Raw genomic sequence first — 15,245 nt, 5'->3', positions numbered from 1 at the left:
GGGGTTGGGGTAAGTACACACAGGTTTGGTTGGGGGGGTAGGTACACACAGGTTTGGTTGGGGGGTAGGTACAGATGGGGTTGGGGTAAGTACACACAGGTTTGGTTGGGGGTAGGTACAGATGGGGTTGGGGTAAGTACACACAGGTTTGGTTGGGGGGTAGGTACAGATGGGGTTGGGGTAAGTACACACAGGTTTGGTTGGGGGTAGGTACAGATGGGGTTGGGGTAAGTACACACAGGTTTGGTTGGGGGGTAGGTACAGATGGGGTTGGGGTAAGTACAACACAGGTTTGGTTGGGGGTAGGTACAGATGGGGTTGGGGTAAGTACACACAGGTTTGGTTGGGGGGTAGGTACAGATGGGGTTGGGGTAAGTACACACAGGTTTGGTTGGGGGTAGGTACAGATGGGGTTGGGGTAAGTACACACAGGTTTGGTTGGGGGGTAGGTACAGATGGGGTTGGGGTAAGTACACACAGGTTTGGTTGGGGGTAGGTACATATGGGGTTGGGGTAAGTACACACCGGTTTGGTTGGGGGGTAGGTACAGATGGGGTTGGGGTAAGTACACACAGGTTTGGTTGGGGGGTAGGTACAGATGGGGTTGGGGTAAGTACACACAGGTTTGGTTGGGGGTAGGTACAGATGGGGTTGGGGTAAGTACACACAGGTTTGGTTGGGGGGTAGGTACAGATGGGGTTGGGGTAAGTACACACAGGTTTGGTTGGGGGGTAGGTACAGATGGGGTTGGGGTAAGTACACACAGGTTTGGTTGGGGGGTAGGTACAGATGGGGTTGGGGTAAGTACACACAGGTTTGGTTGGGGGTAGGTACAGATGGGGTTGGGGTAAGTACACACCGGTTTGGTTGGGGGGTAGGTACAGATGGGGTTGGGGTAAGTACACACAGGTTTGGTTGGGGGTAGGTACAGATGGGGTTGGGGTAAGTACACACAGGTTTGGTTGGGGGGTAGGTACAGATGGGGTTGGGGTAAGTACACACAGGTTTGGTTGGGGGTAGGTACAGATGGGGTTGGGGTAAGTACACACAGGTTTGGTTGGGGGGTAGGTACAGATGGGGTTGGGGTAAGTACACACAGGTTTGGTTGGGGGGTAGGTACAGATGGGGTTGGGGTAAGTACACACAGGTTTGGTTGGGGGGTAGGTACAGATGGGGTTGGGGTAAGTACACACAGGTTTGGTTGGGGGTAGGTACAGATGGGGTTGGGGTAAGTACACACAGGTTTGGTTGGGGGGTAGGTACATATGGGGTTGGGGTAAGTACACACAGGTTTGGTTGGGGGGTAGGTACAGATGGGGTTGGGGTAAGTACACACAGGTTTGGTTGGGGGGTAGGTACAGATGGGGTTGGGGGTAAGTACACACAGGTTTGGTTGGGGGGTAGGTACAGATGGGGTTGGGGTAAGTACACACAGGTTTGGTTGGGGGTAGGTACAGATGGGGTTGGGGTAAGTACACACAGGTTTGGTTGAGGGGTAGGTACAGATGGGGTTGGGGTAAGTACACACAGGTGTGGTTGGGGGTAGGTACAGATGGGGTTGGGGTAAGTACACACAGGTTTGGTTGGGGGGTAGGTACAGATGGGGTTGGGGTAAGTACACACAGGTTTGGTTGGGGGTAGGTACAGATGGGGTTGGGGTAAGTACACACAGGTTTGGTTGGGGGGTAGGTACAGATGGGGTTGGGGTAAGTACACACAGGTTTGGTTGGGGGGTAGGTACAGATGGGGTTGGGGTAAGTACACACAGGTTTGGTTGGGGGGTAGGTACAGATGGGGTTGGGGGTAAGTACACACAGGTTTGGTTGGGGGTAGGTACAGATGGGGTTGGGGTAAGTACACACAGGTTTGGTTGGGGGGTAGGTACAGATGGGGTTGGGGTAAGTACACACAGGTTTGGTTGGGGGTAGGTACAGATGGGGTTGGGGTAAGTACACACAGGTTTGGTTGGGGGTAGGTACAGATGGGGTTGGGGTAAGTACACACAGGTTTGGTTGGGGGTAGGTACAGATGGGGTTGGGGTAAGTACACACAGGTTTGGTTGGGGGGTAGGTACAGATGGGGTTGGGGTAAGTACACACAGGTTTGGTTGGGGGTAGGTACAGATGGGGTTGGGGTAAGTACACACAGGTTTGGTTGGGGGTAGGTACAGATGGGGTTGGGGTAAGTACACACAGGTTTGGTTGGGGGTAGGTACAGATGGGGTTGGGGGTAAGTACACACAGGTTTGGTTGGGGGGTAGGTACAGATGGGGTTGGGGTAAGTACACACAGGTTTGGTTGGGGGTAGGTACAGATGGGGTTGGGGTAAGTACACACAGGTTTGGTTGGGGGGTAGGTACAGATGGGGTTGGGGTAAGTACACACAGGTTTGGTTGGGGGTAGGTACAGATGGGGTTGGGGTAAGTACATACAGGTTTGGTTGGGGGTAGGTACAGATGGGGTTGGGGTAAGTACACACAGGTTTGGTTGGGGGTAGGTACAGATGGGGTTGGGGTAAGTACACACAGGTTTGGTTGGGGGTAGGTACAGATGGGGTTGGGGTAAGTACCACAGGTTTGGTTGGGGGGTAGGTACCAGATGGGGTTGGGGTAAGTACACAGGTTTGGCTTGGGGGGTAGGTACAGATGGGGTTGGGGGTAAGTACACACAGGTTTGGTTGGGGGGTAGGTAGCAGATGGGGTTGGGGTAAGTACACACAGGTTTTGGTTGGGGGTAGGTACAGATGGGGTTGGGGTAAGTACACACAGGTTTGGTTGGGGGGAAGTAACAGATGGGGTTGGGGGTAAGTACACACAGGTTTGGTTGGGGGTAGGTACAGATGGGGTTGGGGTAAGTACACACCGGTTTGGTTGGGGGGTAGGTACAGATGGGGTTGGGGTAAGTACACACAGGTTTGGTTGGGGGTAGGTACAGATGGGGTTGGGGTAAGTACACACCGGTTTGGTTGAGGGGTAGGTACAGATGGGGTTGGGGTAAGTACACACAGGTTTGGTTGGGGGTAGGTACAGATGGGGTTGGGGTAAGTACACACAGGTTTGGTTGGGGGGTAGGTACAGATGGGGTTGGGGTAAGTACACACAGGTTTGGTTGGGGGTAGGTACAGATGGGGTTGGGGTAAGTACACACAGGTTTGGTTGGGGGGTAGGTACAGATGGGGTTGGGGTAAGTACACACAGGTTTGGTTGGGGGGTAGGTACAGATGGGGTTGGGGTAAGTACACACAGGTTTTGGTTGGGGGGGTAGGTACAGATGGGGTTGGGGTAAGTACACACAGGTTTGGTTGGGGGTAGGTACAGATGGGGTTGGGGTAAGTACACACAGGTTTGGTTGGGGGGTAGGTACAGATGGGGTTGGGGTAAGTACACACAGGTTTGGTTGGGGGTAGGTACAGATGGGGTTGGGGGTAAGTACACACAGGTTTGGTTGGGGGTAGGTACAGATGGGTTGGGGTAAGTACACACAGGTTTGGTTGGGGGTAGGTACAGATGGGGTTGGGGTAAGTACACACAGGTTTGGGTTGGGGGGTAGGTACAGATGGGGTTGGGGTAAGTACACACAGGTTTGGTTGGGGGTAGGTACAGATGGGGTTGGGTAAGTACACACAGGTTTGGTTGGGGGTAGGTACAGATGGGGTTGGGGTAAGTACACACAGGTTTGGTTGGGGGGTAGGTACAGATGGGGTTGGGGTAAGTACACACAGGTTTGGTTGGGGGGTAGGTACAGATGGGGTAGGGGTAAGTACACACAGGTTTGGTTGGGGGGTAGGTACAGATGGGGTTGGGGTAAGTACACACAGGTTTGGTTGGGGGGTAGGTACAGATGGGGTTGGGGTAAGTACACACAGGTTTGGTTGGGGGTAGCTACCAAGACCATCAGACAGATGTAGGGCTTATGGGTCAGCACACAGGTAAGGGGAGGTTAGGAGCGGGTACACGGGGTATTACGGTACGGACGCGCCAGATTGAAAGAAACAGCAAGTGAACCTCCTGCTAGATTCCGATTGGGTGCTTCCTGTTAGTGGGAGGGGCGAACCCGTTATTCTGTATATAAAGCGGTGCAGGCAGACGGAGCGCACACTCTGCGGTTGGACCTTTGGGAGAACAGGTGGGAGCAGCAGCACTGACTTGTGAGGGGCTAGCCAATGTTTAACTACTGAGGGGCCTTGGGAGGGGGGAGAATGTTTGGCTACTGGGGGGCTGTGGTACCCTGGGGGGGGGAGAATGTTTGGCTACTGGGCGGCTGTGGTGCCGGGGGGGGGGAAGAGAATGTTTGGCTATTGGGGGGCTGTGGTGCCGGGGGGGGGGGGGGGAAGAGAATGTTTGGCTATTGGGGGGGCTGTGGTGCGGGGGAAGAGAATGTTTGGCTATTGGGGGGCTGTGGTGCCGGGGGGGGGGGGGGAAGAGAATGTTTGGCTATTGGGGGGCTGTGGTGCCGGGGGGGGGGGGGGAGAGAATGTTTGGCTATTGGGGGGCTGTGGTGCCGGGGGGGGGGGGGGAGAGAATGTTTGGCTACTGGGGGGCTGTGGTGCCGGGGGGGGGGGGAGAGAATGTTTGGCTACTGGGGGGCTGTGGTGCCGGGGGGGGGGGGAGAGAATGTTTGGCTATTGGGGGGCTGTGGTGCCGGGGGGGGGGGGGAGAGAATGTTTGGCTATTGGGGGGCTGTGGTGCCGGGGGGGGGGGAGAGAATGTTTGGCTATTGGGGGGCTGTGGTGCCGGGGGGGGGGGAGAGAATGTTTGGCTATTGGGGGGCTGTGGTGCCCTGGGGGGAGAGAATGTTTGGCTATTGGGGGGCTGTGGTGCCGGGGGGGGGGGGGGAAAGAGAATGTTTGGCTATTGGGGGGCTGTGGTGCCGGGGGGGGGGGGGGGAAAGAGAATGTTTGGCTATTGGGGGGCTGTGGTGCCCTGGGGGGGGAGAATGTTTGGCTACGGGGGGGGCTGTGGTGCCCTGGGGGGGAGAATGTTTGGCTATTGGGGGGCTGTGGTGCCCTGGGGAGGGTGGAGAATGTTTGGCTATTGGGGGGCTGTGGTGCCCTGGGGGGGGCGGCTGTTTGGCTATTGGGGTGTGGCTGAGGTGCCTGATATGGGGGGGGCTGAGGTGCCTGATATGGGGGGAGGGCTGAGGTGGGCTACTGGGAGGGTTGTTTGGCTACTGGGGGGCTGTTTGGCTACTGGGGTGCGGCTGAGGTGCCTGATATGGGGGGGGGGGCTGAGGTGGGCTACTGGGAGGGTTGTTTGGCTACTGGGGGGCTGTTTGGCTACTGGGGGGCGGCTGAGGTGCCTGATGTGGGGGGGGGGGGTTTGAGGTGCTCTACAGGGGGGGCTGTTTGGCTACTGGGGGGCGGCTGAGGTGCCTGATGTGGGGGGGGGGGGTTTGAGGTGCTCTACAGGGAGGGTTGTTTGGCTACGGGAGGGCAGGGGTACTGCACAAAGAAAAGTGTTAACTGAGTCTCTCATTTTAGGAACAGGCATCATGGTGAAAATTGGAATCAATGGGTAAGTAACTGTGATATTCTCATCTTCAGTTCTGCTAATGCTAAGTGCTGACAGATCTGGCACATGCCATCGGGGGTGGGCACCTGTTAGTAGCGCACTATTATAAAAACCTAACCTTGCGCTTACAAGTTCCCATTTAGAAGGGAAAGGGACATGAAACCCATTTTTATTTCTTCAGATAGAGCTTAGTGTTATCTAAATGTTTTGTACTCTTGTATATTTTGTTGAAAAGTATAGCTAGGTAGGCTCAGAAGCAGCTGACTGGTGGCTGCACACATATGCATGTTTTTTAGTGCTTTGCTGCTCCTTCATCAAAGGCTATTAAGCGATTGAAGTAAATTAGATATTATAAGTAAATTGGAAAGTTCTTCAAACATAAAATTTTAATCTGATTCATGAATTTGCTATTTTAATGTCCCTTTAAACCTTCTGTAGCCATATATAAATGCAAGCGCAGGGTTAAACCGTGTGTATAAATGGAAGCATGCAAGCGCAGGGTTAAACCGTGTGTGTATAAATGGAAGCATGCAAGCGCAGGGTTAAACCGTGTGTGTATAAATGGAAGCATGCAAGCGCAGGGTTAAACCGTGTGTGTGTATAAATGGAAGCATGCAAGCGCAGGGTTAAACCGTGTGTGTGTATAAATGGAAGCATGCAAGCGCAGGGTTAAACCGTTTGTATAAATGGAAGCATGCAAGCGCAGGGTTAAACCGTGTGTATAAATGGAAGCATGCAAGCGCAGGGTTAAACCGTGTGTGTATAAATGGAAGCATGCAAGCGCAGGGTTAAACCGTGTGTATAAATGGAAGCGTGCAAGCGCAGGGTTAAACCGTGTGTATAAATGGAAGGGGGCAAGCGCAGGGTTAAACCGTGTGTGTATAAATGGAAGGGGGCAAGCGCAGGGTTAAACCGTGTGTGTGTCAATGGAAGGGTGCAAGCGCAGGGTTAAACCGTGTGTGTATAAATGGAAGCGTGCAAGCGCAGGGTTAAACCGTGTGTGTATAAATGGAAGCGTGCAAGCGCAGGGTTAAACCGTGTGTGTATAAATGGAAGCGTGCAAGCGCAGGGTTAAACCGTGTGTATAAATGGAAGCGTGCAAGCGCAGGGTTAAACCGTGTGTGTATAAATGGAAGCGTGCAAGCGCAGGGTTAAACCGTGTGTGTATAAATGGAAGCGTGCAAGCGCAGGGTTAAACCGTGTGTGTATAAATGGAAGGGGGCAAGCGCAGGGTTAAACCGTGTGTGTATAAATGGAAGGGGGCAAGCGCAGGGTTAAACCGTGTGTGTGTAAATGGAAGGGGGCAAGCGCAGGGTTAAACCGTGTGTGTATAAATGGAAGGGGGCAAGCGCAGGGTTAAACCGTGTGTGTATAAATGGAAGGGGGCAAGCGCAGGGTTAAACCGTGTGTGTATAAATGGAAGGGGGCAAGCGCAGGGTTAAACCGTGTGTATAAATGGAAGGGGGCAAGCGCAGGGTTAAACCGTGTGTGTATAAATGGAAGGGGGCAAGCGCAGGGTTAAACCGTGTGTGTGTATAAATGGAAGCGTGCAAGCGCAGGGTTAAACCGTGTGTGTAAATGGAAGCGTGCAAGCGCAGGGTTAAACCGTGTGTGTGTGTGTAAATGGAAGCGTGCAAGCGCAGGGTTAAACCGTGTGTGTGTATAAATGGAAGCGTGCAAGCGCAGGGTTAAACCGTGTGTGTGTGTGTATAAATGGAAGGGGGCAAGCGCAGGGTTAAACCGTGTGTGTGTGTGTGTATAAATGGAAGGGGGCAAGCGCAGGGTTAAACCGTGTGTGTGTGTATAAATGGAAGCGTGCAAGCGCAGGGTTAAACCGTGTGTGTATAAATGGAAGCGTGCAAGCGCAGGGTTAAACCGTGTGTGTGTGTGTATAAATGGAAGCGTGCAAGCGCAGGGTTAAACCGTGTGTGTGTGTATAAATGGAAGCGTGCAAGCGCAGGGTTAAACCGTGTGTGTGTGTATAAATGGAAGCGTGCAAGCGCAGGGTTAAACCGTGTGTGTGTGTATAAATGGAAGCGTGCAAGCGCAGGGTTAAACCGTGTGTGTATAAATGGAAGCGTGCAAGCGCAGGGTTAAACCGTGTGTGTGTATAAATGGAAGGGGGCAAGCGCAGGGTTAAACCGTGTGTGTGTATAAATGGAAGGGGGCAAGCGCAGGGTTAAACCGTGTGTGTGTATAAATGGAAGCGTGCAAGCGCAGGGTTAAACCGTGTGTGTGTATAAATGGAAGCAAGATTGACCCTAGATATCTAAAGCTATGTATCCAGGGGTGCAAGGGGGCATAGTCGCATATAATAGACATACAGAAACGCATACAGTGTGAGAAGCAGAAGGGCGGTGAGTGTAGCAGATCATGTAACACACAGTATGAGAAGCAGGAGGGCGGCGAGTGTAGCAGATCATGTAACATACACACAGTATGAGAAGCAGAAGGGCGGCGAGTGTAGCAGATCATGTAACGCACAGTATGAGAAGCAGAAGGGCGGCGAGTGTAGCAGATCATGTAACACACACAGTATGAGAAGCAGAAGGGCGGCGAGTGTAGCAGATCATGTAACACACACAGTATGAGAAGCAGAAGGGCGGCGAGTGTAGCAGATCATGTAACACACACACACACACAGTATGAGAAGCAGAAGGGCGGCGAGTGTAGCAGATCATGTAACACACACAGTATGAGAAGCAGAAGGGCGGCGAGTGTAGCAGATCATGTAACACACACACACACACAGTATGAGAAGCAGAAGGGCGGCGAGTGTAGCAGATCATGTAACACACACAGTATGAGAAGCAGAAGGGCGGCGAGTGTAGCAGATCATGTAACACACACAGTATGAGAAGCAGAAGGGCGGCGAGTGTAGCAGGTCATGTAACACACAGTATGAGAAGCAGAAGGGCGGCGAGTGTAGCAGATCATGTAACACACACAGTATGAGAAGCAGAAGGGCGGCGAGTGTAGCAGATCATGTAACACACACACAGTATGAGAAGCAGAAGGGCGGCGAGTGTAGCAGATCATGTAACACACACAGTATGAGAAGCAGAAGGGCGGCGAGTGTAGCAGATCATGTAACACACACAGTATGAGAAGCAGAAGGGCGGCGAGTGTAGCAGATCATGTAACACACACAGTATGAGAAGCAGAAGGGCGGCGAGTGTAGCAGATCATGTAACACACACAGTATGAGAAGCAGAAGGGCGGCGAGTGTAGCAGATCATGTAACACACACAGTATGAGAAGCAGAAGGGCGGCGAGTGTAGCAGATCATGTAACACACACAGTATGAGAAGCAGAAGGGCGGCGAGTGTAGCAGATCATGTAACACACACAGTATGAGAAGCAGAAGGGCGGCGAGTGTAGCAGATCATGTAACACACACAGTATGAGAAGCAGAAGGGCGGCGAGTGTAGCAGATCATGTAACACACACAGTATGAGAAGCAGAAGGGCGGCGAGTGTAGCAGATCATGTAACACACAGTATGAGAAGCAGAAGGGCGGCGAGTGTAGCAGATCATGTAACACACACACACACACACACAGTATGAGAAGCAGAAGGGCGGCGAGTGTAGCAGATCATGTAACACACACAGTATGAGAAGCAGAAGGGCGGCGAGTGTAGCAGATCATGTAACACACACACACACACACAGTATGAGAAGCAGAAGGGCGGCGAGTGTAGCAGATCATGTAACACACACAGTATGAGAAGCAGAAGGGCGGCGAGTGTAGCAGATCATGTAACACACACAGTATGAGAAGCAGAAGGGCGGCGAGTGTAGCAGATCATGTAACACACAGTATGAGAAGCAGAAGGGCGGCGAGTGTAGCAGGTCATGTAACACACAGTATGAGAAGCAGAAGGGCGGCGAGTGTAGCAGATCATGTAACACACACAGTATGAGAAGCAGAAGGGCGGCGAGTGTAGCAGATCATGTAACACACACACAGTATGAGAAGCAGAAGGGCGGCGAGTGTAGCAGATCATGTAACACACACACAGTATGAGAAGCAGAAGGGCGGCGAGTGTAGCAGATCATGTAACACACACACAGTATGAGAAGCAGAAGGGCGGCGAGTAGCAGATCATGTAACACACACAGTATGAGAAGCAGAAGGGCGGCGAGTGTAGCAGATCATGTAACGCACACAGTATAAGAAGCAGAAGGGCGGCGAGTGTAGCAGGTCATGTAACACACACGCCGTATTAATATGTAAGATGGTTATAAATCAACAGTAATTACTGGGTGTACTCACTGCAAAGGTTCTACGTACTGAGGGCTTAACCCTTGCCTATGAACCCTTTGTCAGGAGCAAAACAATGGATAGATCTCACCGGTCTTCCTCGCTATATGGCATCTGTATATGCTGGTAACTGCCAATCCAAACATGGCTCTGTGTGTAACGTGCTAGGACACTGCTTCCCCTGTGTGCTGCTGTTATACGCTGAATCTCCAAAAGCGTGCTCTATCTTTGCTAATCCTTGTCAATAATGAAGGTAACGAAGTGTGGTAAGCAGTCTCCCCAAAGGGCAATAGGGTGCAGGACGCTCAGCTAGCCTAGCAGAGGTAAATAGTACAAAACTACGCTACACGTGTTTCGCCGCCAGGGATACTCTGTGCGTGATATATAATTTTTTTTTTTTTTATGTATGTGCAAGGCAAGCGCAGGTTTAAACCTGTGTGTGCTAGGTAAGCGCAGGGTTAAACCTTCTGCGTGTATGTGTGTGTGTGCAAGGCAAGAGCAGGGTTAAACCTTCTGCGTGTATGAGTGTGTGTGTGTGCAAGGCAAGAGCAGGGTTAAACCTTCTGCGTGTATGAGTGTGTGTGCAAGGCAAGTGCAGGGTTAAACCTTCTGCGTGTATGAGTGTGTGTGTGCAAGGCAAGAGCAGGGTTAAACCTTCTGCGTGTATGAGTGTGTGTGCAAGGCAAGAGCAGGGTTAAACCTTCTGCGTGTATGAGTGTGTGTGCAAGGCAAGAGCAGGGTTAAACCTTCTGCATGTGTGTGTGTGCAAGGCAAGAGCAGGGTTAAACCTTCTGCGTGTATGAGTGTGTGTGCAAGGCAAGAGCAGGGTTAAACCTTCTGCGTGTATGAGTGTGTGTGCAAGGCAAGAGCAGGGTTAAACCTTCTGCGTGTATGAGTGTGTGTGCAAGGCAAGAGCAGGGTTAAACCTTCTGCGTGTATGAGTGTGTGCAAGGCAAGAGCAGGGTTAAACCTTCTGCGTGTATGAGTGTGTGTGCAAGGCAAGAGCAGGGTTAAACCTTCTGCGTGTATGAGTGTGTGCAAGGCAAGAGCAGGGTTAAACCTTCTGCGTGTGTGCAAGGCAAGAGCAGGGTTAAACCTTCTGCGTGTGTGCAAGGCAAGAGCAGGGTTAAACCTTCTGCGTGTGTGTGTGCAAGGCAAGAGCAGGGTTAAACCTTCTGCGTGTGCAAGGCAAGAGCAGGGTTAAACCTTCTGCGTGTATGAGTGTGTGCAAGGCAAGAGCAGGGTTAAACCTTCTGCGTGTATGAGTGTGTGCAAGGCAAGAGCAGGGTTAAACCTTCTGCGTGTATGAGTGTGTGCAAGGCAAGAGCAGGGTTAAACCTTCTGCGTGTATGAGTGTGTGTGCAAGGCAAGAGCAGGGTTAAACCTTCTGCGTGTATGAGTGTGTGTGTGCAAGGCAAGAGCAGGGTTAAACCTTCTGCCTGTGTGTGTGCAAGGCAAGAGCAGGGTTAAACCTTCTGCCTGTGTGTGTGCAAGGCAAGAGCAGGGTTAAACCTTCTGCGTGTGCAAGGCAAGAGCAGGGTTAAACCTTCTGCGTGTATGAGTGTGCGTGCAAGGCAAGAGCAGGGTTAAACGTGCGTGCAAGGCAAGAGCAGGGTTAAACCTTCTGCGTGCGTGCAAGGCAAGAGCAGGGTTAAACCTTCTGCGTGCGTGCAAGGCAAGAGCAGGGTTAAACCTTCTGCGTGTATGAGTGTGCGTGCAAGGCAAGAGCAGGGTTAAACCTTCTGCGTGCGTGCAAGGCAAGAGCAGGGTTAAACCTTCTGCGTGCGTGCAAGGCAAGAGCAGGGTTAAACCTTCTGCGTGTGTGCAAGGCAAGAGCAGGGTTAAACCTTCTGCGTGTGTGCAAGGCAAGAGCAGGGTTAAACCTTCTGCGTGTGTGCAAGGCAAGAGCAGGGTTAAACCTTCTGCGTGTGTGCAAGGCAAGAGCAGGGTTAAACCTTCTGCGTGTGTGCAAGGCAAGAGCAGGGTTAAACCTTCTGCGTGTGTGCAAGGCAAGAGCAGGGTTAAACCTTCTGCGTGTGTGCAAGGCAAGAGCAGGGTTAAACCTTCTGCGTGTGTGCAAGGCAAGAGCAGGGTTAAACCTTCTGCGTGTGTGCAAGGCAAGAGCAGGGTTAAACCTTCTGCGTGTGTGCAAGGCAAGAGCAGGGTTAAACCTTCTGCGTGTGTGCAAGGCAAGCGCAGGGTTAAACCTTCTGCGTGTGTGCAAGGCAAGAGCAGGGTTAAACCTTCTGCGTGTGTGCAAGGCAAGAGCAGGGTTAAACCTTCTGCGTGTGTGCAAGGCAAGAGCAGGGTTAAACCTTCTGCGTGTGTGCAAGGCAAGAGCAGGGTTAAACCTTCTGCGTGTGTGCAAGGCAAGAGCAGGGTTAAACCTTCTGCGTGTATGAGTGTGTGCAAGGCAAGCGCAGGGTTAAACCTTCTGCGTGTATGAGTGTGTGCACAGCTTTAGTTGTTTCCATGCTCAGGGACTGGTAGATGAGCTAGAATTAGATGCCCTTTCTATTGGGGCACAGCTGCTGCTGTATGTGGGAGGTTTGAGTTGCTGTTGTTGCTGGTGCCATCTGATCACATGTGCAGAGGTCTCATATTTCCCGTCTGATCAGTGTATTTTGACTCTGTCTTTCAGATTTGGCCGTATTGGCCGCCTGGTGACCCGAGCTGCCATTAACTCTGGCAAAGTACAAGTTGTGGCCATCAATGACCCGTTCATAGACCTGGACTATATGGTGAGTGACGACTGCTTAGCATGGTCTGCTCTGGGCAGTGACTTCATACCTAACCATCTTCCTACAGGTCTATATGTTCAAGTATGACTCTACTCATGGAAGGTTCAAGGGAACAGTGAAAGCAGAGAAGGGAAAACTGATTGTGAACAACCAGGAAATTACCGTCTTCCAAGAGTAAGTGGCATCAAATGAAACCATGCACTTCCCCTGGGCAATGTAGACCTCTATTAGACAGCAGGTGCCCAGGAAGTGTGTTGCTCATGGGACGGTTGCACAACTAGTGAGGGGATAAAGGACTAGCTTGGTTGGAATAACTAATTGTCGTCTTTCCCACAGACGGGATCCCAGTAACATTAAATGGGGTGAAGCTGGAGCAGACTACGTGGTGGAGTCTACTGGGGTCTTCACAACTATTGAGAAGGCTTCTGTGAGTATCTGAAGAACAGATCTGAGTGCACTGGTTTTGGTCGCACCACTTACATCTGTTTGGTTTTCTAGTTTCATTTGAAGGGTGGCGCAAAACGTGTTATAATCTCTGCGCCCTCAGCAGATGCCCCCATGTTTGTTGTTGGTGTGAATCATGAAAATTACAACAATACTCTTAAAGTTGTCAGGTAAGAATCTTGTTGCCAGCACCGGTTAATATTGTCCTGGGGAACCGGCTACAGCACTTTAGCTGTTCCCATGTGTGTGATGTGGTGCCTTATTGCCTAAGGTACGTCTTCCATTCTTCTCACCCACCAGTAATGCCTCCTGCACCACAAACTGCCTGGCCCCGCTGGCTAAAGTCATCAATGACAACTTCCACATAGTGGAGGGACTGATGGTGAGTGGGAGCTGCAAGTGTCAGGTGGGTGGAGGGATATTAAGTAATGGTTTATGCTCTGGGAGCAGCGGGCGGGGTTCCCCAGTAAACAACAAGTTAAATAGCACAGGAAAAAGGGGTCCTAATCACAAACAAATAATCCTACATCGGTAGACAATTTGTCTCATTCATACAATGCAAGTAGGGGGAGCCTGAAGCATTTAAATAGTTAATAATTCCAAAGAGCCCCTCTTTAGGCGCAGTGCATATTGTATAGGAAAAAACAACCTTTAATTCTCCCATATTCTAAAAAGGATACAAAAACCAGGACTACTGAGGTGTTAGTGAATCAATGAAAATTCCTTACAAGTGGATCATAATTCACTAACACTAGCCCCCTTCAACGGGTAACTGGCTACAACTGAAGCGCACTGTAGCGCAGTCGGTGAGTAAAGATCCTGTGTAGTAATTATCGCTATGATCAGGTGAGACCCACAAATGTGAGTAACTGTTGCACTTAAAGGGACACTGAGCACAAATTTTCTTTTGTGATTCACAGCAGCAATTTTAAGCAACTTTCTAATTTCCTCCTATTTTTGTTCTCTTGCTATCTTTATTTGAAAAAGGAATCAAAGGTTTTTTTTGGTTCAGTACTCTGGACAGCACTTTTTATTATTGGTGGATGAATTTATCCACCAATCAGCAAGGACAACCCATGTTGTTCACCAAAAATGGGCCGGCATCTAAACGTACATTCTTGCATTTCACATAAAGATACCAAGAGAATGAAGACAATTTGATAATAGCAGTAAATTAGAAAGTTGCTTAAAATTTCATGCTCTATCTGAATCATGAAAGAAAAAAATTGGGTTCAGTGTCCCTTTAACCCTAATACTCACAGAATGAGTTACACCACAATTATTGTCACAAAGGTTCAAGGGCTACATTATTACTCCGGGTGGAAAATCTAACATTATACCTCCAGCAGAGGGTGGCCCTGTGACAATTGTGGTAACTCATTCTGTGAGTATTTGTGGGTCTCACCTGATCATAGCAATAATTACTACACAGGATCTTTACTCGCAGACTGCGCTTCAGTTGTAGCCAGTTAGCCGCTGAAGTGGGCTAGTGTTGGTGAATTATGATCCACTTGTAAGGAATATTCACCAACACCCCAGTTGTCCTGCTTTGTACTATAACAGTGTACATATAGATATGAGGGGGAAACAAATCGCACTATTTGCACTGCTATTTAGCATTTGTGCACCTAATAGGTGTGTGGGATTCTCCAGTAGCAGTGACCAATCTTCTCAGGGCAGAGCTGACCTTTCTTTCTGCTTTACAGACCACTGTCCACGCTTACACTGCAACGCAGAAGACTGTGGATGGCCCATCTGGAAAACTGTGGCGTGATGGGCGCGGCGCTGGTCAGAACATTATCCCAGCATCAACTGGAGCAGCAAAGGCCGTGGGGAAGGTTATTCCAGAGCTGAACGGGTAAGATGTATAACGGCGCACACAACCGCACTTCCCGCCCTGCGGTCACTAACGCTCTCTCCTCACAGGAAGCTGACTGGCATGGCCTTCCGTGTACCTACTCCTAATGTGTCTGTGGTGGACCTGACCTGCCGTCTAGAGAAGCCTGTGAGTATGGGGGAGCGGGCACAAGGGAATTGATAATCGGTTGATGTGAGGAATGCATCATTCTGGGTGTAGCTAGAAATGCAAATCACTTGCTACAGACGATGCAGTACTTACATTTGTATCCTGGCTATAAACTTTATTTCTTTTAAATACATCAAATTGACATTTTTTTTTTTTTCTCTCAGTTTTCTATTTATGATAAGGTTATTCGTCCTGACGTTAGCTGACGGGAGAGGATTCTACAGCTTTGTGCCTCTGATTATTTCCCCTGGGATCTAGGTG

General features: G+C 50.8%; 1 protein-coding gene across 1 annotated transcript; it reads left to right on the top strand.

The window, feature by feature from the left end:
- Positions 1 to 4,015: 4,015 nt before the first annotated feature.
- On the top strand, positions 4,016 to 15,040 carry LOC128643659 (glyceraldehyde-3-phosphate dehydrogenase). Its single transcript, XM_053696486.1, has 9 exons — positions 4,016 to 4,124; positions 5,479 to 5,512; positions 12,415 to 12,514; positions 12,582 to 12,688; positions 12,851 to 12,941; positions 13,013 to 13,128; positions 13,259 to 13,340; positions 14,665 to 14,816; positions 14,885 to 15,040. The coding sequence occupies exons 2-9, from the start codon at positions 5,490 to 5,492 to the stop codon at positions 14,994 to 14,996; spliced, it is 783 nt and encodes a 260-aa protein (XP_053552461.1). The 5' UTR covers positions 4,016 to 4,124; positions 5,479 to 5,489; the 3' UTR covers positions 14,997 to 15,040.
- The last annotated feature ends 205 nt before the right edge of the window (positions 15,041 to 15,245 follow it).

Source organism: Bombina bombina, unplaced genomic scaffold (assembly GCF_027579735.1).
Source record: "Bombina bombina isolate aBomBom1 unplaced genomic scaffold, aBomBom1.pri scaffold_2210, whole genome shotgun sequence".
Lineage (NCBI taxonomy): Eukaryota > Metazoa > Chordata > Amphibia > Anura > Bombinatoridae > Bombina > Bombina bombina.
This window is presented reverse-complemented; position numbering and strand designations above follow the sequence as displayed.